Source organism: Dermacentor albipictus, chromosome 4 (genome assembly GCF_038994185.2).
Source record: "Dermacentor albipictus isolate Rhodes 1998 colony chromosome 4, USDA_Dalb.pri_finalv2, whole genome shotgun sequence".
Lineage (NCBI taxonomy): Eukaryota > Metazoa > Arthropoda > Arachnida > Ixodida > Ixodidae > Dermacentor > Dermacentor albipictus.
This window is the reverse complement of record NC_091824.1, coordinates 28,690,085-28,716,355: the sequence shown is the minus strand read 5'-3', so window position 1 is coordinate 28,716,355 and position 26,271 is coordinate 28,690,085. Positions and strand designations below refer to the sequence as shown.

At 44.7% G+C, this 26,271-nt stretch overlaps 1 protein-coding gene and 1 pseudogene across 1 annotated transcript in view; one reads left to right on the top strand and one right to left on the bottom strand.

Annotated features, from left to right (window-relative positions):
* Positions 1 to 26,271, bottom strand: part of LOC135900170 (protein zwilch homolog) — a 68,986-nt gene that overhangs the window by 6,785 nt on the left and 35,930 nt on the right. The window contains exons 11-15 of the mRNA XM_065429615.2: positions 22,649 to 22,728; positions 17,147 to 17,303; positions 10,394 to 10,559; positions 8,096 to 8,194; positions 4,607 to 4,728 (exon numbers count right to left, since the gene is read on the bottom strand). Coding sequence (XP_065285687.1) covers positions 4,607 to 4,728; positions 8,096 to 8,194; positions 10,394 to 10,559; positions 17,147 to 17,303; positions 22,649 to 22,728 — 624 coding nt within the window. The remainder of the gene's footprint in view (positions 1 to 4,606; positions 4,729 to 8,095; positions 8,195 to 10,393; positions 10,560 to 17,146; positions 17,304 to 22,648; positions 22,729 to 26,271) is intronic.
* On the top strand, positions 18,894 to 19,073 carry LOC135900216 (U2 spliceosomal RNA; annotated as a pseudogene).

The window sequence follows — 26,271 nt, the reverse complement described above, 5'->3', positions numbered from 1 at the left end:
TTGCGGAGGAGGAAGGTAGGAGGAGGTGCGCTGGGTTGACCATAAGCACCATACAGTGTATATGCAAGTGAAAGCGTGCGACGATGAGCCAACGATGGTGGCTCAATCTTGCTTGCAGAAAAGAGGAAGTGGGAGAGCACGCAGTCTTCTATTGTGCGCAGGGACTTCAGCCGCACGCAGTTGCGCTGGCTTTATCTTGAACGCAATCTGCTTTCGGAGCACAGTCTAAGTGGGTCGATGGCTTGTAGCGTTGCATGCGCTGCGTTCTCGCCATTCAGATTCATCATCATCGTCATCAGCCTGGTTACGCCCACTGCAGGGCAAAGGCCTCTCCCATACTTCTCCAACAACCCCGGTCATGTACTAATTGTGGCCATGCCGTCCCTGCAAACTTCTTAATCTCATCCGCCCACCTAACTTTCTGCCGCCCCCTGCTACGCTTCCCTTCCCTTGGAACCTAGTCCGTAGCCCTTAATGACCATCGGTTATCTTGCCTCCTCATTACATGTCCTGCCCATTTCTTTTTCTTGATTTCAACTAAGATGTCATTAACTCGTGTTTGTTCCCTCACCCAATCTGTTCTTTTCTTATCCCTTAACGTTACACCTATCATTCTTCTTTCCATAGCTCATTGCGTCGTCCTCAATTTGAGTAGAACCCTTTTCGTAAGCCTCCAGGTTTCTGCCCCGTAGGTGAGTACTGGTAAGACACAGCTATTATACACTTTTCTCTTGGGGGATAATGGCAACCTGCTGTTCATGATCTGAGAATGCCTGCCAAACGCACCCCAGCCCATTCTTATCCTTCTGATTATTTCCGTCTCATGATCCGGATCCGCCGACACTACCTGCCCTAAGTAGATGTATTCCCTTACCACTTCCAGTGCCTTGCTACCTATTGTAAATTGCTGTTCTCTTCCGAGACTGTTAAACATTACTTTAGTTTTCTGCAGACTAATTTTTAGACCCACTCTTCTGCTGTGCCTCTCCAGGTCATTGAACATGCATTGCAATTGGTCCCCTGAGTTACTAAGCAAGGCAATATCATCAGCGAATCGCAAGTTACTAAGGTATTCTCCATTAACTTTTATCCCCAATTCTTCCCAATCCAGGTCTCTGAATACCTCCTGTAAACATGCTGTGAATAGCATTGGAGAGATCGTATCTCCCTGCCTGATGCCTTTCTTTATTGGGATTTTGTTGCTTTGTTTGTGGAGGACTACGGTGGCTGCGGAGCCGCTATAGATATCTTCCAGTATTTTTACATACGGCTCATCTACACCCTGGTTCCGTAATGCCTCCATGACTGCTGAGGTTTCGACAGAATCAAACGCTTTCTCATAATCAATGAAAGCTATATATAAGGGTTGGTTATATTCTGCACATTTCTCTATCACCTGATTGATAGTGTGAATATGGTCTATTGTTGAGTAGCCTTTACGGAATCCTGCCTGGTCCTTTGCTTGACAGAAGTCTAAGGTGTTCCTGATTCTATTTGCGATTACCTTAGTAAATAGTTTGTAGGCAACGGACAGTAAGCTGATCGGTCTATAATTTTTCAAGTCTTTGGCGTCCCCTTTTTTATGAATTAGGATTATGTTAGCGTTCTTCCAAGATTCCGGTACGCTCGAGGTCATGAAGCATTGCGTATACAGGATGGCCATTCAGATTAGGTTGAAGTGATAGACAGCACGCAGGTTACTTCGCTCGCCGCTGTAGTCAAGATTCCTCACGCCAGCACTTTGACAGCAAGCATCTGCGGTCATCGAGTTTGATGTGTTCAAGTTTGTCTGCATAGGCAGGCACTATGCTTGTTAATTTAATTAGTAAGCTAATATTTACAAAGTGGCATTCGACTCTGGCGCCTGTTTCATATGGTGCAGCTGCGCGAGCCCTGTCTTGAATACGATCTGCGATGCGGACAGTCTAGGCCACCAAGGGCCGATAGCTTCGTATGCGCTATAGCACCCATACGCTTGCATGTCGCCTGCATTCACAAAGTGAAACACCACTGTCTCTTTTTGTTTCCTCCTCTTGTTTTCGCCTCTGTCCAGGGGCAATGTGCAGCAGGCCTCCAGTAGGGTGCTTTGATGTGCGCACACCTGGGCGCTCTGCGGCAAGGCACCCTAGCCTCCAGGATCGGTAACGGTGGCCGTCACTCCGAATGTTCGTCTTAACCGAAGAGCACGTATGAGGCAGTTTGTCTTAAGCGAATGTTTTTTTTTTTTTGCATTGAATCTATGGAAAACCAAAGAAACGTTCTGATGTTCGTTATTGCGAGAATTCAGCTTAACCAAGTTCATCTTAACGAGAATTCACTCTATATGTGTCATCATACATATCAAAGGAACCAGTGGTGCTCATGTCGATTTGAGAGTGTACAGTGAAACCTCGTTAAACTGTAGTTGGGCAGAGCTTGGAAAAAGTACGTACTAAACGGTTGTACTGCTTAACCAAAATAGCATGAGATCACTCACTTACCTGTCAAAAATGGAACTCTGAGAGGGTGCGATGAGAGGAGAAAAAAAAAGCATGGAGTATTTATTTGTGACAAAAGTGTTCTTTTCGTTTGATGCCGTGGTGGCCTAGCAGCGACGACAGCGACGTGTTGTTGGCTCGGTTATGATTGGCTCATTTGCGCAAGATGCGCAAGGCAGCCAATCGCAGTTGAGAATTCCGATCTGGATTGAGCTTGATCATGATCAAAAGTGTTCACCAGTATTACTGAAGCTGCGAGCCAGCTTTTCAGCCAGTCCCCTCTTCTCGCCAAACATTAGCATGGCAGATTCCTTGTTGGCATTGCATGTTCTCCATGCACGCGGGCTGTAGCGCTGCACAAGTCGCGTACGCACCTTTTTAATTGCAGGCTGTTTTAATTGCTGTGCTGTTCTCGTCGCGGCGATTGCATTCATGAGGCTGACGTAACGTGCAGCCTCTGCCACTGACGAGCCTGAATTGTCCGTGCTGCCGCTTTCAGTGTCGTCCTCATCACTGTCGCTAGGCGACACTTCAGCAACAACAGAGGCAACGATGGCGAAAAGTCTCACTTCATAGCCGACAACTCTTCGCGGTCGCAGCAGTGCTGCCGAACAACTTCTTCGCATTCCAAATGCCACACACCGTAGCCAACAGTAGATTCTTGTCGCGTGCCAGCGTCGACTTCTTTGTGTCACATTCGATAGCATGAGCAATGTCTATTTTTTCTTCTATGCTGAGCACTCGGCATCATTTTTATGTGAGCTTCGGCATGATGCAAGTCCTTCTTTGCACGACGCCGCAACGCTCTCTAGCAAGGTGCTGAAGTGATGTTGATGTTGATGTGGCTTCACGCGCAAACGCACAGGGCGCTTAGAGGCTGTTCTGATCTCCGAGGTTTGTTGTTCTGCCGGGCTGCCCGATGGAGACGACGCACCGCCGTGTTTGCACGATGAAAAATGGACACTACGTGCAAACTGATACGTACGCAATAAGCTGGTACGGCTTGTGCGGATACAAAACACGTTATTTTCAATGAATGCTCAGTCGGCGATTTCACTTTACTATTTTTAAAACGAAACTACTGTTTAAGTGGGTACGGTTTAACGAGGTTTTATTGTACCTCATTATTCATGTCACATGTACAATCTTATATGAGAGGCCTGCTTTGCTGTCAAACTGCTAACTGTCACAGTTTCCACTATACCGTACAGACTCGTGTGAGGGCCGCACCCCCAACTCGGCAGCCCAAAATCTCTAAAAAGAAATGTTACATTGGAGATGCAATCGCATTCGGTGCCCTGATGCCAAGCACGCATCGGCGAATTTTCGCATGCTGTGTACTTCCGCACGCCACTATTAGAAGGCGAGAGCTGCAAGACCTCTGATGAAATGGCACATCGGCGGTGTGCAATAGTCGCCGGCTATGCTGGCACCATTTTGACCAAAAGGCTCGGTCTTGTGTGAAGGCCATATCTCGTCAAAACTGTGAAAAAAAATTGTGGTCCTTACACGATTCTGTACTGTAGCAGGCACATTCTTCACGAGGGCGATAGCATGATGATAACAGTGATGAATCGGTGAAATAATCACTGGCAAACGATAAAGTAATGCATGCATAGCAATACATTAATCCTTTATGAGGAATATAAACAAGAAAATGTGTATTTTTAATTGATATGTGAAAAATACCCCAAAAATGAGCCGGTTACACAAAAAGAACAAATAATTTACGAATAAAAGGGCGACACCAGGCAGAGCTGCGGAAGTGAGCTTCACCCCAAGCCACCTATGGCTTCATTTGGGAACTTATACAGATAGTTCTTATGGGATCCGAAACGTTGGTGTCCATTACACTTACTTTACTAAACGTGCGATACCAGCGCAGCCGAGGGAAGCAACTAGCAAGCCGAAGTTCTTCTTCCATGCCCTGTGTTTCTGCTCTAATCCAACAAATTACGCTTGCCGCCCGTCATCTGGTGTTGGCCTGAGATGCTCAGCCAGAAACTCCTTACTCAAAACCAAAACTAATAATTTTTTTTTGATGTGTTGCCAGTAGGCAACACTCGTCGATAAAGGGGTTAGGAGCACTATACGGATGGCACAAGCCCAAGTGGACACAGAGGACTCACTGCACTGCTTCTCGGTGAGCAGGTGATCGAAAGGGGGAGTGGTGCTGATGTGGACAATGGTGTGTGCAGCATAGTTCCCCTGTCGGCTCTTGATGGATGCAGTCCACTCCATTGGGGAGATACTGGATGGGAATGAAAAGGTGGAAGTGACGCCACAGCGACAAGCTTGTGGAGGTTTGAGAAAGTGAGCAATTCATGACAGTAACATAACATACTCCTTGGATTGAATTAATTTTTCATGTTGGCACAGCATAGCCTCCACAAGATGTGCACATGTGTGACACAGCTGATCTCGTGTACACATAAGTTACATAATGTACATAAGTCATCATATGCTGATTGAACTGTCGTAACTTTTTTCTAAAGCATGTGATAAGGGGTTTCACACGCTTTTACTGGATAAACTAGAACTTCTTAATCCTGATTATAACTTTTTAAAGTGAATCTAATGTTTTCTAACAAATCCCTTAGAATTTATTAGCACTAATGACCAACTGTACATTTTATTGTTTCTCGCTAACTGTTCATAACCACTCCCCTCTGTAATGACTTTGACCCTGAGGGTATAAAAATAAATAAATAAATAAATAAATAAATAAATAAATAAATAAATAAAACAAACAAACTACACCTCTGGCATTTGGGGCAGAACTATGACCAATTTCGCAGCAGCAGCATGGTGTATGTACTAAAATTGTTTAACTATATGGCAAAATAACGGTCCTACAATCCCATTTCGATTCCATAACTTGTTAATTTGGTTAACGTGGTTATTCGAAGAGTGCCTATGCTAACCAACGTTATTTTGCAGACGGCTAGGCCAAAGCAGCCTTTGAACGTGAGGATTGGAAATACCTTCCTAAGCCATCCAACTGTACAAATTGGTCACAATCAGCACATTTGTATGGCTTATTTGGGAGGCTTTGCAGGCATGCAATAAGACTATTATATACTGCGATCCTATTTTCATATCAAATTAAATTAAAGGGACACTAAAGGTTAAAATGAAGTCAACGTGGACTGTTGAAATACCATCCCAGAAACCTCGAAATGCTTGTTTCGTGCGAAGAAGAGACTTATTTTAAGAGAAAATGCGTTCTGAAGCATTCGCATACCTCTAGCGAAGTTCAAATCGTCCGCCTTCCGATCGAAGAGCCGTGATGTGATGGTCTCATAGCAACATTGCGCCGTCAGTGAGTAAAACGGCGCCCGCAGACGACGCTACGGCTTTTCTGCACAAAACGCACACGCGCAGCCAGAAACAGAGCCAAGACAGAGCAGACACCAGCGCGAAAGCGGAACTATGGTGGCTAGCGGAAGGGAAAGCGCGCGACGATGAGTTGGTTTTTTATTTTATGACGCCAACTTTGACGCTCATTGCAATGGACGACCCTGACAATGAATGACATATTGGCTTGCAATGCTGGGCTCGAATTCAGCGATTTATGCACTGATGAACGTGACCTGCTGCTCAGGGCTTGCGCTGCCGGCGTCGTTGCGTACTACTACGACGGCAACTCCATGTCATGGCTGTACATAATCGCACATTTGTAGCTTTTCTTTCGTGAAAACCAAATGCTGCACTCACCGCCCCGTCTTCGACCTGCAGTTGTTCTTGCGCTTCGGTGAATGCAGGCAAGACCGACGGAACAGCGCTACGGGAAAGCATTGCTTTGAAAGGCACTCCACACGACCTCAGTAAGTCGGCGTTGAACTCGTAATCCTCTGGACGAAAGCGCAGCGAGCACACTATGCGATTTTTCGGCTCTTTGCCAACGTGCTGTGGCAGAGGTATGGCACTTAACCACTTCGAACAGAGAGGTTCACTCGTTGACACACAGTGATAAGGAATGTTGGATTCGCCGCTACAACTGCCTTTGGCCAAGTTCCGCTGACCGTTCACGCATCCCACGACATCACATGGACGTGGCATTCTCGCTGTTTGTTCCAAATGCAAGTTTCGCGAGCCAGCAGAACCAGTGAAGCATGACGCGATAACGAAACAACTGAAACTCCAAAGCGCGCAGAGTCGAGCGAAAACGAAACCTTTCAACCACCCATGCTACTGAAGGGTAACGTCAAAATGTTATTTTTTCTTAGAATCGAAAAGAAGTAGACAAGTAGCATTTTCTTCCGTCTTATAACTTAATGAAGTGATCTTTTTGATACGAGTAGTTGAGTACTAGTGACATAAATTATGATGAGGAGTGCCTTCGTCATCGCGGTAGTACTGGAATGTCGCTGGGGGGTCTCAAATCGTGTCATGCATTTACCTCAATTTCTCGGTTACTAAAGCTCTGTTCGCTATTATATTGACGCCTTAGACTTTCTAGAGCATTGCTTTATCACTTTAACTTGACTTCATAGTAACCTTGAATGTCCCTTTAAGCTCTGGAGCCTCACATGCCAAAACCATGACTTCATTATGAGGAATGCCCATGGTGGGGGACTGCAGATTCATTCAGACCACCTGCGGTTCTTTTACCTGCTCGCAATACACAGTGCGCAAGCATCTCCTTTGCATTCAGCCACCTATCAGAACATGGCCGCTGCGACAGGGGTCGATCCCGTGACCTCGGGCTCAGAAGTGCAATCTACGGTTGTATTGTTTATGCCATCTGTGCCAATGATCATTTCCAGTGTGCCCCAATTTGGTGGTAGTGTAATCTCTTACCACAATAGCAATTAAACAGAGTCTTGAAGTGCACTCTCGCCAATGCCGTTAGCACCGTCGTACTGCCACAGTAGTGATACGCATGTGCGGCCCGAGACGTGGGACACGTGCAGTTTTGTTTGGCTGCAGTAACAAGAACGCCAAGTAAATGCACTCTCATGCTCCACTTAATCGGCTCTGCCACAGAGCGAGGGCTGTGTTCTGCTTCCCACTGCTGGCATGAGTGTTGTGAGCAAAAAAAAAAAAAAGAAAGTAAAACACTTGTGAACACCATATTGCAGTGCATACAGTGGTCTGTACAGAACAGACAGTACTCATCAAGATAGAAATGCTGGCATTTTTTTTTTTTTTCACTCCGGTCTCGTTTCGTGCACTGCTCAAGTTCAACGCCAGTGGGGGCACATCTCGTCACGCCAGCATTCTAAGGTGTCTTAAAGCTGTCAGGCCGCCATTTCTGATGCGCAGCAGCAGTTGCCTCGCATGCTGTGTCACCGCCAGCACATCAGCCCCCGTGTATTCTTAGAGCGCTATCTGAGGAGCTTCAGCACAACACTAAACCTTGCTGTCACACTTAGACCTTTGCCCTTCGGACGAAACTGGCCATATTTTAACAGATCTCGTCTCGTCTCGCCGCATCATAACTGTATAATGTAAAAATTTTCACACAATAAAAAATAATAAAACTAATACTAATACAAGTAAATATGAAAATAATAATAATGAAAATAGAAACCAAATAAATAAATAATAATAATAAACAAATAACATCGAGCTGAGCTGTATCTCATCGCGTCAGAGCAGAAGGACATGCTCACTTTTCCAGCACCACACGAACGAGGGGAACTTTCAGCGGAAACCTGAACTTGTGGATGTACTTTCCGCGTTCACAGTTGCTGAAGTACTTCAGGGCTTCCCTGAAACGGTATGGAACGGAAGGCCATCAGCTCAGCACGGCATGTGTTTTTACTATGCATGTTGCAAGCACTAAGCAAAGGTTGACTAGCATCATGCGGAGAAGCACGGACTTAATGTTGCCCCTGCCAACATCCCCTACCCTTGAACCTAATTTGCATATCCACAAACACACACATGTTCACATGCCTGCATGCACACAAAATCATCATCACCATCATCAGCCTGTTTTATGTCCACTGCAGGACGAAGGCCCCTCCTTGCAATCTCCAATTACCCCTGTCCTGCGCCAACTGATCCCAACTAGTGCCCACAAATTCCCTAATTTCATCGCTCCACCTAGTCTGTTGTCGTCCTTCATTGCGTTTCTCTTCTCTTGGTACCTATCCTGTAACCCTAACGGTCCAACGGCTATCTAACCGGCGCATTACATGACCTGCCCAACTCCATTTTTTCCTCTTGATGTAAATTAGAATACCGTCTATACCCATTTGCTCTCTGATCCAAACCGCTCTCTTTCTGTCTCTTAACATTATGCCAAGCAATCTTAGTTCTACGCACACATTGTCATAAAAACCCTCATTGGTTTGCTTAGTTTTTTGTTACTGTCGTGTTGACGACAATATTTTTATTGCTATAGCAACCAAATGTACTTTAGACGATTTTCTTCTGTCGCCGCCGGCACTGCCATGATGTTCCGTATAAAGTCCAAGTGCAATAATATTGCGGCCGTACATCATAAGCTGTAGGTCTGAGCAAAGCTTGCAAGAATGAGCCAAGAAGTATGGCAGCTTGATGCGGTGCTGTCTCCATGCGCTCGTAAAGGAGCAAGGCAGGGAGTGTGCACACCATCTTCTCACGTGTGCAGGGGGGAGGAGGAAAGGGGTCAAGTTAGTGCGCATCTCCTCTTATCTCTCAAGCCGCAGCGACTGAGCAGAGCTGCAGGCATCCTATCATCTGCGCTGGGTTCGAAGTCTAGGTGGCTCAATATAGCTGATGGCTTCGTGTGTGCTGCAAACTCGTGTCCCCAGTTCGTGTTGAAGCAAGAGGCAGCACAAAAGGGAATTCTCTCGCCACTGCTGCTGCTCTTGATCATGCCAGCGTTGCGACAGCGAGAGTCTGTGTTCATGGAGCAAGATGTGTTCGTGTATGCCCGTGCATCAGTGACAATGTGTTTGTTAATTTAATTAGAAAGCGAATGTTTCCAGCAGTTTATGCAGCTGTTGGCACCACTAATCCTACTCCATATAGCTTCCTAATAATTTGCTATCGCAATCAACGCTTAGCCTGACGGGAGAAACTTGTCTTTTTTTTCTTCTTTTTTCATCATCAGTCTATCTATATCCACTGCAAGACAAAGCCTCTCCAATTGATATTCAGCTACACCGCTGTCTTTGAGTTTCCGTTACTACAGTGGCCATTCCACCTCACTAATAGGCCACTGATTATGCACTGTACGCATCACATAACCTGTCTCAGTCCACTTCTTGCTCACATTCTCAACTGGAACATCGCCTACCAGCGTTTTCTATTTCATCAGAGCCATCTTCCCGTCTGTTGATGTTATACCTACCACTTTATATTGCATAGCTTGATGCAGTTTAGCACGTCTCAGTGATGTAACTGCCTACTGGTTTTTGTTGCAAGCAGTGAGCAACACATGCACAACACATGAAAGCAATCAAACTCACGACATCATGCCCAGAATATCATAGCTACTGAGCCCCTCTGGCAGGTAATCAAATTCGATATTGACACAAAAAGCTATCTGCTTTCAAGCTAGAACACTACTAAACAAATTTTGAGGATTAACATTCCAAAACTGCAGAGCTGGCCATAAGGAAAACCACAATGCAGGACTCCGGATAAATTTTGACCACCTTGGTTGCTCTAAAAATGCAGCCAAAGTCTCACGAGTATTTTGCATTCTGCCCCTGTTCGGAATGTGGCCACTGCATCCAGCAGGAAACGAACCCACGACTTCAACAGCGCAATGCCATAGTCACTCAGCTACTGTGGCCAGTAGAATGTTACTAAAGTAAACGAGAAGTCATTATTACGATGACGACGTAGCAGATGCAGCTGAGAACAAGGGAACCAGCACAAAGACACCGGCAAGCAACACTGGTGCACTCCGACAAAGACATCTGCCCATCACAATAATAGCACATCCGTCGGTTTGAGGGAAAGCTGTGCTGTACCTGGTGTACCCGCTAAGGTAGTGAATAGGGAGGTGCAGGTAGGCCTTGCACAGCATTATCATGTCCAGGACCGTCTGCAGCTTCCACAGCTCACCGAGAGCCTCTTCCGTTTTGGTCGGGCACACAAGGAAGGGCACCAGCTGCTCCTGGCTGGCCAGCTCCAGACCTGCAGCAGACGACACGTCTCACATCGGCACACACTGACACTGAAATCTTAACTGGTTGGTGCGCATCCATGCTTTAAAAAGCACTGCAAAACCAGAAGGCCATGGCACAGTGCTGACTGACAAACTAAAAGGCTTGTTCCGGAAACAACAGGTCAAAAAAGACTTCACCAACACACGAACAAGATCTACAAATCAGTGACAACCAGCTAGCAAAGCACAATCAGCAAAGAGTGATGTTGAGAGCGAACAAGTGACGCAAGCAAAGGGTGATTGACTGACATCTGCAATGGTGGAAGGCCAATCCTGATTGCTGATCACTGATGATTTAACTTCGAAAACTTCGACTGTTGCTAGCAGGGCCACCTAGATGACCAATCCCCTTCACCTCTTCACCTGCATTCATCCTACGATAACATAACCCCTCACCCTTTTCCTCTTGGCTACTGAATCATTCAGGTGAGTTTGCAGGCGGGAGGGCCATCTTTCTCTGTCACTTAACGAATGCTTCCTCCATCATCTGCTGCACTACACGCCAGCAGCTGTGACTTTACAAATTTTAGACATCACGGACTATGCTGCACAAGTTTACTGCGTGCTGTTTCCACAAATATGAAGTAGAACCTGGTTCATACGTTTAGGAAAAAAAAAAAAACACGAGAAGAAAACACGGTTGGAAGTGCCTAAAAAATTAACTGACTCAACTGTAGCTGACCTCTACGTAATGCGAAGCGAAGCGTTGCAGCACAAGAGGCTGACGTCAGTCGAGCTGGTGTGGCACAAGCAGCCTGAGATGCACGTTCCTTTGGGGGGGGGGGCTTGTGCAAGCTCACCTTTGTACTCACTTAATTCAGCCTGAGTCAGCAGGTTCTCGAGGGGCTGGGGGGGCATTATGGTGGGAAGCTTTGATGTGCCCAGTCAGTGCGAATCATTACAGCTCGAGACAGACACGGACATGCATAGGGCCCAAGCGTCCTGGGACACACAATGTTGTTTTCCTGTTGTGCAGTATTTTAAGATTTCCATGGAAAACATAAATGAAATCGAGTCAGTGGGCAACACCGGAATACGATGCCTACAATGGCACCAGGGCAACATGTGACACTCCCTTAGCGCTGCCTGCAGCAGGGAACGGTGGTGCGTTTGCATTATCGCCTATTATAAGTGCACGGCACACTTCCAACAGCACTACGGCCCACTGGTCATAAAACAGGTAAGTGAAGATGCTTATCGCAATAGAGCTGGTGTTGACAGCTGTGAATGTGGTGTGTGACGACCCGGGAGGAGATTTGCTGGTATCGGGATAAGAAACTTAGTTCACACCAGCGATTTCACACAAGACGGATGGGCGAGCATTGCGGGGAAGCTGCTGTGGTGTCATTCTCTTGCTTTGTAAAACATCCAACAATGGTTTCTATATTGCATTCTATATTGTATAGTGGTACAGTGTACATTGGTCGGGTTTTTTTCGACAACTCGCATTAATGCATGCTGCATGGTGTGCTGAAGCTACCTTTGCAAGAGCTGGGATGGCAGCATGTTTGTAAAGGTCTTGTCAACCTTCTCGTGGCGACACCCATTGTTGAAAACTGAACATGTAGTAAGTTGGCCGGCAATGTGAAAAAGGTTGTGAGGCTTTTAAGTCATACAGAGTGAATGCTCCACATTCGGGAAGGACTGTCAGCTTGCAAACGTATTACTTGGTAGTCTAGAGTGTTCAATGTTTATTCTAGTCTACTTGCTTAGCATTCAAGCTAATGCACTTGTTCATTTTTGTCATACTGCATTGTTTAATTATGAATAATTTTGTCCATTGATCATTTAGCCCATTTTAACATACTTGCGACATGCCATATGGTTATCATTTGTGAAATGCTTTATAATGTTCTTATAGCTCATCCTCCGCAGCAAAACACAGGTTTGCGCAAGTGTAAAATCTTTAATTACAACCAAGTCCTAAAACTTAGCCGTTAAGGTGCAGTCAAGCTTGACGTTCTTAACCAAGTATGGCTTTGGAAATTTTCATTTAATCCAGTCTACTTAGCATTCAAGTCTGTGTACTTGTTCTTTTTGTGATACTGTATTGTTTCTATATCTACGTACTAACACTTTGTCCTCTAGTCATTTAGCCAGTTCTAAGGTAGTTTTGACTTGTCTTATATGGTTATCATGGAAGAAACATTTTGTAGTAGTGTTCTACTGTTGTCATTCTCTCCAACAAAATGTTAGCAGATTATTTCTGCATATAACCTCGTCCTGACAAGCGCCTGCTAAGTTAGCCTAAATTTAGAATGTCAATAGCTAAATTTCAATGATGCTACTTAACTGCATAGTTGCCAATGTGTGCAATAATGTGGCATCTTGAGTGTCACTAGATCTCCTAATGTGTCATAAGTTTCATGTATATTCAACACATTACCATGTGTGATAGCTTTGCTCTGGCTCTTCAATAAAAGAAAAAAAAATTATTTAGATCTGTGTTGTGTGTTCAGCACAGCAGGCAGTACAACGCAGCTGCTTCTATGCCAGCATGTTTAGAATATTACTGCTGTGTATATTTTATTCCTGTTAAGTCAGACACCAACATGTACGCTTTGAAGGTTTCTCACTTTCACACTGCAGCAATTTCATAGGAGCTCAGCAAGCTACTGGTAGTCTGCACTACCAGTGGGCTGGCTGAGTCCTAATGAAATTTTTTTCTTGTATTTCTCTTTTTCCTAATTTTTGGGAGCCAGGAATAGTGCTCTTAAATATCCTGTGAAGATTTTTATGGATGTCAGCGTATCATGGACAGATATCTCTGTCGTACATAACACCCACCCTTAACAACCCTGTAACATACGAAGTTTATGATCTGGATGGATTTGCAGAATGTTACTGGGAGAATTCAGGATGTCTACTCGACATCTAAAATCTCTAAAACCTAGCATGCTATAGACATCTTATGGACACTCGTGGTTCACTGGGATATGAGTATGCCAGCGCCACGTGAACTATTCGCTAACTACTAAACACAAAATGCCGACCTGTAAAGACGAGGAGAACGGAAGACCATGAAGGAGGGGAGAAGGGAGCTTCAATGTGCAGGGGTGGGGAAAGGGTGGCGGAGCTTTTCGGAGATACCAAAACATTGAATAGCGAAAATGTTGCCTTGACACATGGCTTCACAGCAGTATGCAGTGCACACTGCTGTGAAGCCGCACCTCAAGGCGACCTTTGAATATAACCTGCACTTCGACTTTAGCGTTAAACCCTTTGCATTTTTGCGTGGGTTATATGCAAGAAAATATGGTAATTGGTGCGAAGTCGTCTCAGACATAATGTGTTTAGATGAGTGTAGTGAATAACTGTCCAATCGCTCTTGCCACTTTTTTAATGAGGAAGAAACAATACTTCAATTATTCACACAGCAATCCCTCACGGGGAAGAGAGTCGCACCATGTTCATTCAAGTCAGTGCTGGTACACAAGGAAAGAAAAAACTTGGTGCCCTTCCACTCTGTGAAGAAAAATGACCAGCAAAGCTGTGTATGTGGGCCCCTAATGGCGAGCTGCGCCTCCGCCGCGGGTCGGGCCGGCATTGCACGATCTTCAGGATCGACCCATGTATGGGGAGTTTTGTATCTACACAAGGACACGATCCTTGGCGAGCTAGCCCTTAACAGCTTCGCTGTAAAAATGCAAATGTCAACAAAACATGCAAATAACAAACCAGACCACCATGCAAGGCACTTAAGCAATGCATTTTTGTGCCAATGTCACAAAAATGTAATTCAGAAGGCTTTAAGAAGCTAGAAATAGTTACGCAACAATCATTCGCAAGGGAAGTCTGCATGCCGTCTGCTTGAGCCCACAGTGCAAGCCACCGCAACTGAGAAATTGGCTGGCCACAAAGGAAACAAACAAGAGATAATGCTCACTCGTGAGCATAGTGTTTCGTAGAAGCTTGTGAATAATCCTTTTAAGATTAAACCTCGTAACATATAATTTATAGCTCATTATGGGCGCACAAACTTCTGTTTCTCACTGAGCCCCCAGCAAAACCAACAAAGCAACAGGCTACACTAGAAAACAGGTGCCAGCCCCTAGCAGAAGTAAGCAATTATTTGGCATCCTCTTCCCAATGTGGCGGCGTACTGCAGGAGCACCTCTTTTTTGTACACTGTGATCCTGACTCTCTTTCTCCTCGAGAGGAAATGGGGGATGTAGCCTTGTGTTTCAAATTTCAACTGTTTTCACAACACACAGCCATTGCATACTTTGCAGACACGATCACCACCACGTAGTCTACGTGCCGCTCTTTTTTTTTTGCAATGCCCAAACCTGGTGAGCGGCCCTTTAATAGGCGATAACCCAAACACACTGCCCTTCCCTGCCACCTCTTTGAATGGGATTGCTTCAAGGGTGCATCGCTTGCAGAAAGGAAAACAGTCAGCTGCCACCGCATTGGCTCAATAAGTACATGCCGACGTGCACACTGATTCAAACTGAAATTACTGTTTGCCGCAACTGCTGTGAACGACACTGTGGTGGATATTGGCGCGATCATTGATGGCGACTATGCCGTTATGAAGGCACGCAGCCAATGCGAAGCCAATGCCAATGCCAATGCAATGCAATGTGCGGCGGTGAACGCAAGAATAAAGGCTTTAAGTGCACATATAGGCATGAAGTGTTACGCGTTGCTATCACTCGCATGCGATTTTCACTGTTGACTATGGCGATGCTGACTCCCCCACTTCGTTTCAGTTAGAAAGTAGCACCGTTCTTGTTTTTTGCTTTGCACATTTGTGGCGCTCGCAGAGCTCATAGAGTTGTCCGAGTTAACCGATGTGTGGCCAAATACATCTGAATTAATGAGATTTTGATTGCATTAAATAATGCAGAAACCTTCCAGGAAAAAGGACGAGTCCAATTGATACAATTTTCCGAATTAACGAGGGTCAAATTAACGAGGTTCTACTGTGCCATTTAGCTTCTAGTTATCCCTTCTTACTCCCTGGTATGTATTAACGAGGTTTCACTGTAACATGTGAACGAACAAATGCCAGATGTGCGAAACTAACACAGTCAGAACTCGCACGACAATACAGCTTTACAATTACGCTTGTCAGGCTTGACATGTCCTGAGGTTTGGGTGCAGTTAATGCTCGACTAACTTGGCTTTGCCAGTTTCAGTTTCAAGGAGGCACCGGCAACATTGCCAATGACCATGATGCGGCAATGCCGGCGACATATCAGAGCCAAAATATTGCTATTTCTGCTCGTCTCGTGCAGACGGAGTCTGAATCATCGAACAGCGTGCCATAAGGTGTCTGAAATTTTGGTCATCCTTATGTAGTAAGGCCAAGTGGCCAGTGGCTGTGTTGCAAAGCAGTCCGCACAATTGAGCCTGTCTGAATCATCACTCAGTGATGGTAGTTTGTGCTCTTCTTATGTTGTAAGTTACTGCTTTGAAGTGAAAGCACTTGAATATGCTAGAGATGCAGACGACACACATACAACGACACGGGAATTTCGTCCAGGCCCTCAGTGCAGTCAAGTGCTTTCGCTATGCATGATGACAAACTAGTTCAGCTCAAAATACTGCCCTGAAGGATCCGACATCTGGGTTTGGCTACTGCTTCGCAAGTGGACAGAGCAATGAACACCGTGGCAATTGCTGCAATACTACTGTGGTGCCCTAGGGTCTCACAGGAGTACCGAACACTATGGGTTTGAGCTTGGGAGAGCCACAGGGCTTTGTCAGCCGTCACTTCTAGCATGCCGCTATGGGCACACTCAGGCCACAAGGGCCTACTGAATTCTATGCACGCAAGAGAACACAGTATTGCCCCGAGTTAATGGAAACCATGTATTGTCTCCAGCAGCATCCAACACTGCATAAGCATCCGGTCCTGTGGGTGGTGCATGAATCAAAGGGCTTCCGCACTCGGGACAAAACTACAGAATGCCAGCATGTTGCTGGAAGAGCAAAGGCTTAAGCTGGGACATGCCGCTAGGAAAAGTCCTAGTGGCTATGCTGCTTGCTCTTGCGTTAACCAATGGGCCAACTCACGAGCGCTTCGGCAATCTCCTTCGGCTTGGGCCTCTCATAAGTGCGGCTCGGTGTAGTACGACCTCGCGCGAGCACTAGGCATGCCCCTTCGGCTTAGCGTCCAGAAAGGATCAACAGAAAGTACGCGCTCACTGCCTGGGCAAGGGCACTGTGCGCACGTTCAAGTCCTAGACACAAAGGTGTCGGCGGATGAGAGGAAAGCACATACATACCCAGTGCTGTCCCAGAGGTGAATTGCCAAGCTCCCACTGCGAGAAGCCGGCAGTGACTGCCTACGACATGAACGCACCCACCGCAAACCATCGCGAGTGGAACAGCACCACTGACAACCACCACGAGTGGAAAAGGGGCGATGCGTAGGGACGGCAGAAAAGATTAATGCCCACACACTAGAGCCAGTGCATTCCTCAATCCCCACACTAGATATGAAAAGAGTTTGCTTCCCCTAAGGCCATTCTAGGAACTAAACTACCGCTCCTGCTACATTATCTTCTGCAACAGTTAAAGAAGTTAAAGAGAGCAAGCAACTTACCGACAAAGATATTGACAAAGTCTCGCTGCAGTTTCTGGAGCCCGATCTCAGCCAGCATGCGCACCGGCATTAGCCCCCCCATGGTCCCCTCCGGCCGGAACTGAGGGCTCATGTTTCGCAGGTAGGCACCCACCGTGGTTGCGTTCTTGGGAACAATCTGCATCCAGTTGGAGGGGGTCTTTGTTACACCGCTCTTCACACATGACATGACGTAAGAGGTTCTACACACAAAAGCTGGGCAAGAGCATCTGTCGACAGCTGAAGTGCGCAAGCAAATGCATTGACACACACACAAAGACCTAAGAAAGCATGTCTGCTTTTTACATGAGCACTTGAGTGAGAAGGTGAGGGGGACGAGGGGGGGGGGGAATTTCTTGCAAGATTAAGGGTGCAGTAAGTGTTTTCTTCTGGTCGCCAAGATGGATTACCAACTAGCCTAGCTATAAGTTCTTCTAGGTGAACAAGAACAATTACACAAAAGAATTTGCAAAGAACGATCAGTTACAATATTTTGCAAACTTGAGTATGTAATGGTTCTGTTGTTCAGAACATGTGATGCATATGAAATGCTGACTTTTCTTTCTTTTCTTTTAGTGTGCTTACTCTACTGTTTGCAAAGGGAGATGCTGAGCATGGTCGGCGGTCCTGAAAAAATTACACACACGCAACTAGTTCCACACAGTGCCCAACTGACCCATCAGCTGTGGTGTGAGTTTTTATACCACATAATGGGTCCTCCTCTGGGGCCATCCAACAGAATATTATTAGTAAAGTATACAACAATTATGTACTTCCTTTATTTTCCACAGCATATGTTAACTGTGTGCAATGTTTGATACAAATTATGAGCTTAGACTTGTGCTAAGTGAGATGCTCGTATGTATTACATAACTGCCGTGGCAGATAAATACAGGAGATATGTCACAAATGCTGGCCAACTAGAGACAGACAGGGACAAGTTGCATGCACAAGAAACACATTCATAATTAAAGAAAAGGCATGATACAACGCAACTATAAAACAAACACTGCAACGATGTTAACAACAAAAACCTAGACAATTGGCAGGAGCAAATATCAAAATTTTGAAATACGAATCGAATATGAATTATGATATGTACATGCATACATTAGCAAGTTGGACTAATCTGTTACGTTAGAACATTGCAATTAATGCTACATTAAATTTTGCAAATTGCAAATTTAATGTTAAAAAAGCTAGACTAGTGAGCCATTATACTAAAAGATTGTGTATTTGGCTCACGTTAACTTGGGAAATTCAGCAATTCCCACTAGTTGTCCTTTCCAGCCTGTGCCTTATCCTAACACATCAAATGCCCGTAAACTCATAGGCATATGACCCTGTGCCAGTTGTCATTCATCGCACTTCCTGTCAAGCAGTAAGCTCAGAATTGGGGATGGTGCTGCAAAAAACAAAAAAAAAGAAAGAAAGAGAGAAAGAAAGAAAAATCGTGAGCCATTTTACTCTGTGAAGGTGGATGACCAGCGAAGCTGTTTAGCACCCGACACAGAGTTGACACAGAATTTCGAACAATGGTATGAACTCATTTACCGTGATTTTCATATACATTCGCGTGGACAACGAAACCGCTGCCCCGAGGAGTTCGAGGAAACTAGACATGCATGATGTTTCGGTGGCACCGCCACTACGGGAGAGCGGGAGGAAAGGAAAGCGGATACGTAAGCGCTTGGAACGCTGACAAAGAGAGGGCAGCGCAAACGTAGGCATGGCCGATGCAGATCAATGTGTAGTATCTGTCCTTATCAGCTTAATATCTGATGCGGGTTGCATTTGGACCCAAGATATTAAACTTATTTTTGCAAGTTGGCAAAGTGCTTGAAGCCTGCCATACCACTGCCGCGGGTTGGCCTAGTATTGCACTATCTTCGGGATTGGCCCAGGTTTTTTGCTCGCGCAGAACAAAAAATGCACGGAACCGTAGCCATAAACAGCTTCGCTCTAAAAAGTGCAGCTTTGCTGTCCAGAAACCCATGCACCTTGCTACTTAGAGGCTGGCTTTCCTGCACAGTTTTACGTTTACGGGATAAGTGTGCTTTACAGGTGAAATTTCGCTAGCAGCACGAAACCATCACAAAATTCGGGACAAGACTGCCCTAATATTCTTAGAGTAGACAGAAACAAATGCTAAGAAGCACGTTTGATCCCACACACCCAACAATATATTCGATTTGATTCGAATATTCGAACATTTTTGAATATCTATCTTTTGAGTTGAATACGAATATTAAAAATGGCTGTGGCTTAGCTAAGGTTAAGCCCAGGATGCGAAGCATACTAGCCTTTATTTTAGTTGTTATGCGTTGCATATTGCAATCACTCAGTTCAGCCCTTGGGCGCGGGCGGGCAGCCACCATTTAACCACGTGACGTGACGTCACAACAGCAGGAGGAAAAGCTGGGCCCCAACTCGCGCGGTCGCGCGCGGCCGCAGCCACCACCTGACTCCCGCTCCTCCCGCTAGGGGCGCTGCGCCGGCGCGTGATGTCACGGTCAGGACTTTGCAGTAGGACTGAGTACTATGGTTGCGTAAATATTTGAAAAGTTTGAATGTTATCGAATATTATGTTTTTATGCGAAGCATACTAGCCGCACAAGCACGCTCTTGCTTGCTGCGCCGCGCGCGGCCGCGTAGCTACCATATGACGTCATAACAGCTGCAAAAGCGGAGGCTCAACTCGTGCGCTCGCTTGCAGCCGCGTAGCTACATAGCCGGGTCTCAGCTCGTGCGCTCGCCGGCACGTGACGTCACGGTCATGCGCCGGCGCTGTTTGCTCTACACTTTACATGACAGCGTCGCGCCCTCTATGTGTGGGGTCTCATACTCAAAGATTTCACCCACTTTAGCTTATGCCAAAGAGGGTGAAGGCGAAAGCCTACACCCTCAATAGGCATCCATTAAATTACTTAAAATTCTGATATGAATGCGTCGTTATTTATCATTGTTTTCTCCAACCAAAGGCTATGGGTTCGAGTGCCTTAACTCTTTCTGTACCGCGGCCATTGTGCATCGTTAGTCAGCTAACGATGATTTTAAATGCTGCTTTCGAGACCTTCCGCGCCGCTCTCAGACACACTGCGCTATTGGAGGTGAAGGAGAACTATGTTTTTATTTTCTAGGCAGTTTGTTTTTTTCCTGCCAGACAGTGATTTTTGAACACGCTTCGAAGTTTCACGATTGTCAAAGTCGAAAGCAAGAATGGCCGCCCGCTACCTAATGTTCGAAACGCCGCTTTCGAGACCTTCAGTGCTGCTCATGAACACACTTCGCCATCGAACATGAAGGAGGAGAACTATATTTTTGTTTTCTAAGCAGTCCAATTTGTTCCCGATAGGCAGTAATTTTTGAACGTGCTACGAAGTTTCACGATTGTCAGAGTTGGAAGCAAAAATGGTTGCCTCTGGGAGCGATGGGCGTGCTTCGAAAGATCGTAGATCTCGTGATTCTGCTGCATCTACGGCTCATTTTATCGGTGGATCAAGCAGCAGCTAGTCTGAGGATGCTGCCTTTATGTTGGACTTTGAATTTGGGAGCGATGACGAGCCAGACCAGCCCGGAACATCGACGGCCACAGTCTGGCATGCTCAACTGTAGTGCTTGGAGTTAAATTTTTGTAGTGGAATGCCTATTCAACGAAAAATTTTGATTTTTTCGGAGATAGTGCCTATTAGACGGCAATACATTTTGTATATCGCACAATTTTTGTTAGACATTTTTCTTAGTAGATACAAGCATGCCTTTACAAACTTTGTTCAATGTTATCCCACAATCTTGATTCTGGCAAGTTATATCTTTCTTATGACATATATCTTGTTAATAAAGCTTTTATGTGTGAAAAGTGCATTCATTATGATGTTTGTTTATGTATAACATAAAATGTAAAGTGTAGTAGTTCCTTCAGAAAAGAAGATCTGGTGTAATCTACAAAAACACCTACCGTATTTACTCGCATAATGATCGCACTTTTTTTGTCAGAAAAATTGATGCAAATTCAGGGGTGCGATCATTACGCGGGTTAAATTTCCCGGGAAAAAAAATTTTTTTTTTTTTCGTCCGCGTTTGCTGCGGGATGCGAGATTGCGGGTGCGGGACACCAAAACAAAAATGGCGGCTAGCGGAGCGAGCCGAACGCGCCGAACGCGATTTTTTTTTTCTTCTCGTGAGTACATTACATGCATTGAAACAGTTTCTTCCGTATTAGTGATGAATAATATCGTTAATATCGGCAAGTTTGCGGCAATAACGTAGCCATGTCCACTTTGAGGGGACAGAAATAGGTGGGCGCGCTTAGCTGCCAGTGACAGAAACACATGACGGGCATGCTGCGGAAACTGCGGCATCTGTTTTCACTACTTTCCGCTAAGGGTGGGCGAATATCTTAGCTGTGTTACAAGCGTCGGCGTATGAATAGGGTACACTTTTAACGTATCAGAGTAAACGTGGCTACTATCATTGCCGCGCGCGATTTGTTGCGTGCTCACGAGTGCAAAAGCAGATGAAAAGAATCGAAATGCGCCTTTATTGTTTTTGTTGATATCAGCCATTATAAAGCCAACCCATAATAAAGGCAAGTTTGGTTGTACCTCATTTTGTCATGGAAGTGCGGAAAGTGATGAAAGTAATGAAATGAGGCATCTACTTAAGGATGTTTAGTGCGTGCAGGCCGCTTGGCCTGTCTTGAAGAGTCGTTCGCGTAGCATTCGACAGGTGGTAAGCGCGATCATTATTCGCTAGACTTAGCACACGACATATCGCTGCGGCAAGTTCGGGGTGCGATCATTTCGCGGGAAATAAAAAAAATCGAATTTTGACGACAAATTTTAGGGGTGCGATCATTACGCGAGTGCGATCATTATGCGAGTAAATACGGTACTTTCCCCATGGTAGGGAAAGAGTTAATTAAAGCTACTTTAATTAACTGTGCCTTTTTTTGGCACGATCAGTGGCATCAATGTGGCAGTGACGTGGAAGAAGACAACGACGAACGCACAAGCAGTGGCACGAGCGCTCCGATTTTCTGTACCTCACAACACGACCTTGAAACATAGAGATCTCAATGCTTTCACCTCAAAATCATGCGGCAACACCATGGCCCAGTACAACCTCCAAAATCCATGATGGAGCACTATTATTGAGGTCATTAGCGCAACTAGTACATAAGAACGTGGTTCCCTGTAAGCGACTAAATATGTGTACATGTGACAACCCTTCGGTTGGCATTTCCCCACAACTGAGTAATCTCTTGGCATAAATCCCAAGTTGCAGTTTCTAGAAGGCTGGTGTGACAAATCGGATTGCTCTGTGTCTGCTTTCAGTTTCCCTTTGAATTTTTCAAACATTCTTTTTTCCATGAGAGTTATCAGAGCGGAAACGTGATTTTTATGCATGGACATTATACCAAAATAGGCAAAATTTTTGTCTTCCTGCTAGTTCTGACAGGACAAAGGTGAGGCCATTACTTACCAATGGTCTGATTTCCCCAGCTTGCACAGCGCGAAATATCATGCAGAAGCCTTCCTTGAGCTCCTGGTACGTCCCACAGCCTGTCATAAGGAGAGAGGGTGAAATCCACAAATGGAAAGTCAGCTTCTGCCAGTGCACAGGAAACATGTACTTAATCTTTTCCTGTTACACTGCAGGTGAGGCTACTTGCTATCCTCAAGCAAATCCTTACTATCCTTGCACTGTTGCCGAACACAACGTGCGCCATGAGTGTCGCCTTGTTTCTCTTTGAACGAGAGCCTACTGTGCGCTGTCCTTGTATACTTTCCCTACTTGTCTTAGCTGCCCGCTTTCGACCTAGTTATGACTAAGGACACCAAAGATTTTTTTAAGGCCCTTGATGACTTGAAGCACGAACTTCGAGCTGACCTCAGGCCTTTGAAAGTGTGAAACTCTGCAATGACACATGTGATGGTGCAAATAGTATTAAGCAAGAGTTGAAGGAACTGCGAAAAGAATTTCAAGGGTTAGGGAAAAGAAATGCAGAACTCACAGCCCAGAAATGCAAATTGAGCAACAGAGTCGAAAAGCTGGAACAGCATCAGAGATCTAACAATCTGGAAATCAAGGGTGTGCAAACAGAAGGAGATGCTACCGAGGTTGTTAAGAAAATTGGCGTCTTGGATGAGCCAATCGTTGACACAAATATTGACGTTTGTCATTGCGTCCCTGTACACAACTCAGAGGAGAAAAACATAGTGGTTCATTTTGTCCAGCGTACCAAGCGAAATGCAATCCTGCAAAAAAGCAAAAAACAAAGGATAACTACGGAAGACCTTGACTACAGAGGAGAAGCTTCTCCGGTATATGTGAATGAACATTCGACCATTTTAAACAAAATGCTTCTGAGGACTGCAATCTCCAAGAAAAAGTCTGCAGGATGGAAGTTCGTGTGGTGCTCTGGAGGGAAAATCCTTGCTCGAGAAGACGAGGACTCGGATGCTATCGGAATTGCTCAACAGTCTGACCTGGAGAACGTAAACTAAGGATAATGGTGCACCTACCTGTTTGACACACTTCAGAAAAATGATGGCAGGACAAAATGTTTGCCAGTATTACGATTGAGAAACTTTTAACGAAAAACACAGGCCAAACAAAAGACGATTTTCAGTTATACATATAAACATGCGAAGCATAAAAAACAAAGTGGACAGTCTTGAAATACTTCTTCAGTCTCTAAACATTAAATTTTCTTCAATAGTATTAACAGAAACTTGGCTAACACACACAGACACGGTGCCGCACCTTCCTGGTTACAAGTGCGTACGCCTTAGTAGGGATATAAGAAGGGGTTGTGGTATAGCAATTTTTATAAAGGAGAGTGTACAGTAAGAAGTGCTGAGCGACCTGACTAGATGCGATCAAGATATTGAAAGCCTGTTTGTCAAATTGTCGAACGTCACTGTTGGCGCGATCTACAGACCACCCGCAGGCAAATTGATGGAATTTATCGACTTCATCAACAATGCTCTACGCACTTTACAGACTTTACAAACAAAATCATTTATGCTTCTTGGTGACGACAATATAGACACCATATAAGATAGTCCATGTGCAAGAGACTTTCATGACGTACTAAATTCCTATGCTTGTTCTAATCTGATATCACTGCCAACCAGGGTCACAGTAGATACTGCCACGTGTCTTGATGTGTGTCACCAACATAAATGATGCAAACGTTACAGCTGGTGTTCTCAGATATGACATCAGCTATCATTTGCCAGTGTTCTACCTGGGCTTTTCTTCTGAGAAAAATTATGTTTTTCCTCAAGAAAAAATTTCGTATCGAGCAATAACTGAAGAAACTTTGATGACGTTTCATAACTACATAGCGGAAGAGAACTGGGATGATGTGTTCAAGCAACGCAATGCCGCACTGGCTTACCGGGTCTTTTTGATGAAATTTCAGCATTGATACGATTTGGACTTTCCACTCCGAGAAAGTGCCGAGAAAAGTAAACGGATTAGAAAACCATGGGTTACTAGTGAGCTGTACAGAAGAATAAAAGAGAAAAACCGAAAATTTCAACAGTTTCTTAAAACCCGAGACCCATGCGTACTGAATGAATTCAAACAACTGAGAAACAAATTGAACTCGGATCTAAAATACGCAAAGTCCAGTTATTTCCAAACTAAATTCCAGGACGTTCAAAATGACAGCAAGAAGACATGGGAGCTACTAAACAACATATTAGCAAGAAACCAAGCTGACTGTGGTGTGAAGGAAATCTGCATTGACAATGGGCTTCTAACTGGGAACGATTTAGTAGAAGCAATGAATCGGCACTTCGTCAAAGTAGGTGCTTATTCAGGACGGCACGGCACTTCCAGTGACTGCGTATGCATAAATAGCTTGACGGAGTCAATCATGTTTGCCCCTACGTCTCATGAAATTGAAAAAACAATAGGAAATCTAAAAAACCAAGTCGCTTGTGGTGATGACGGGATAAAAGTTTTGCCTATTAAGCATGTGGTATGCTTGATAAGCCCCATATTATCGCATGTAATAAATCTGATGCTTCTTAGCGGAGAGTTTCCAGATGAATTGAAGATCGCAAAAGTTACACCTGTTTACAAAGGTGGTGGTAAGACCAACATTAATAATTACAGGCCCATTTCAGTTCTGACTGTTTTCAAATGTATTTGAATACGTAATCAATCACAGGCTAAGCGTTTTTTAAAGAAGTACCGAGTAATAACAGAAGCTCAATACGGCTTTCAAGCAAACAAATCGGCAGAGATTGCTCTCATTGACATAAAGGATAAGGCAATTGAAAATATCAAAAAGAAATTGTTCACTCTTGGCTTATTTAGAGATTTAAGCAAAGCCTTTGACACTGTTCAACATAATATTTTGTTAAGAAAATGAGAAAAATATGGTATTAGGGGAGTGGCACTAAAACTAATCCGGAGTTATCTAGAGAAACGTTATCAATATGTACGTCCTCCAGCAAACTCGAAGTACAACAGGGCGTTCCCCAGGGCTCTATTCTGGGACCCCTACTCTTTCTTATCTATATAAATGATATTATACCAATACATTTATCCCCGCAATTAATAATGTATGCAGACAATACTAATGTTTTTTTCACCAGAGAAACCACGCAATGTTTAGAGACGTCTGTTAATGACTACTTATTACAGTTATCTGCGTTGGCTTGAAAGAAATCGCTTGAGTCTAAATATAAATAAAACAAAGTACGGCATTTTTAAGCCAATTAATAAACATGACTGCTACCCGGTTAACATAAGATTTGAAGGATGCTTGCTGGAACAGGTTACTGAACTTTTTAGGTGTCTGATTTAACCACAACCTCTCATGGAATACTCAAGTTATCCAACTAATATCAAGCCTGTCTCGAACTATCGGGTGCATTTACAAAGTGCAACATCTAAAACCCAAACGTTTAAAGCAGGCACTATACTATTCACTGGTTTACTCTAGAATGAGCTATGGGATTTTGACTTGGGGAACAACAACAGCTAGTAACCACTACAAAATTAATGTACTATTACAAAAGCAAATTTTGCGCATACTGGAAAATTTTAAAGGCAACAAGCAGTTATTCAGAACACGGCCGTTA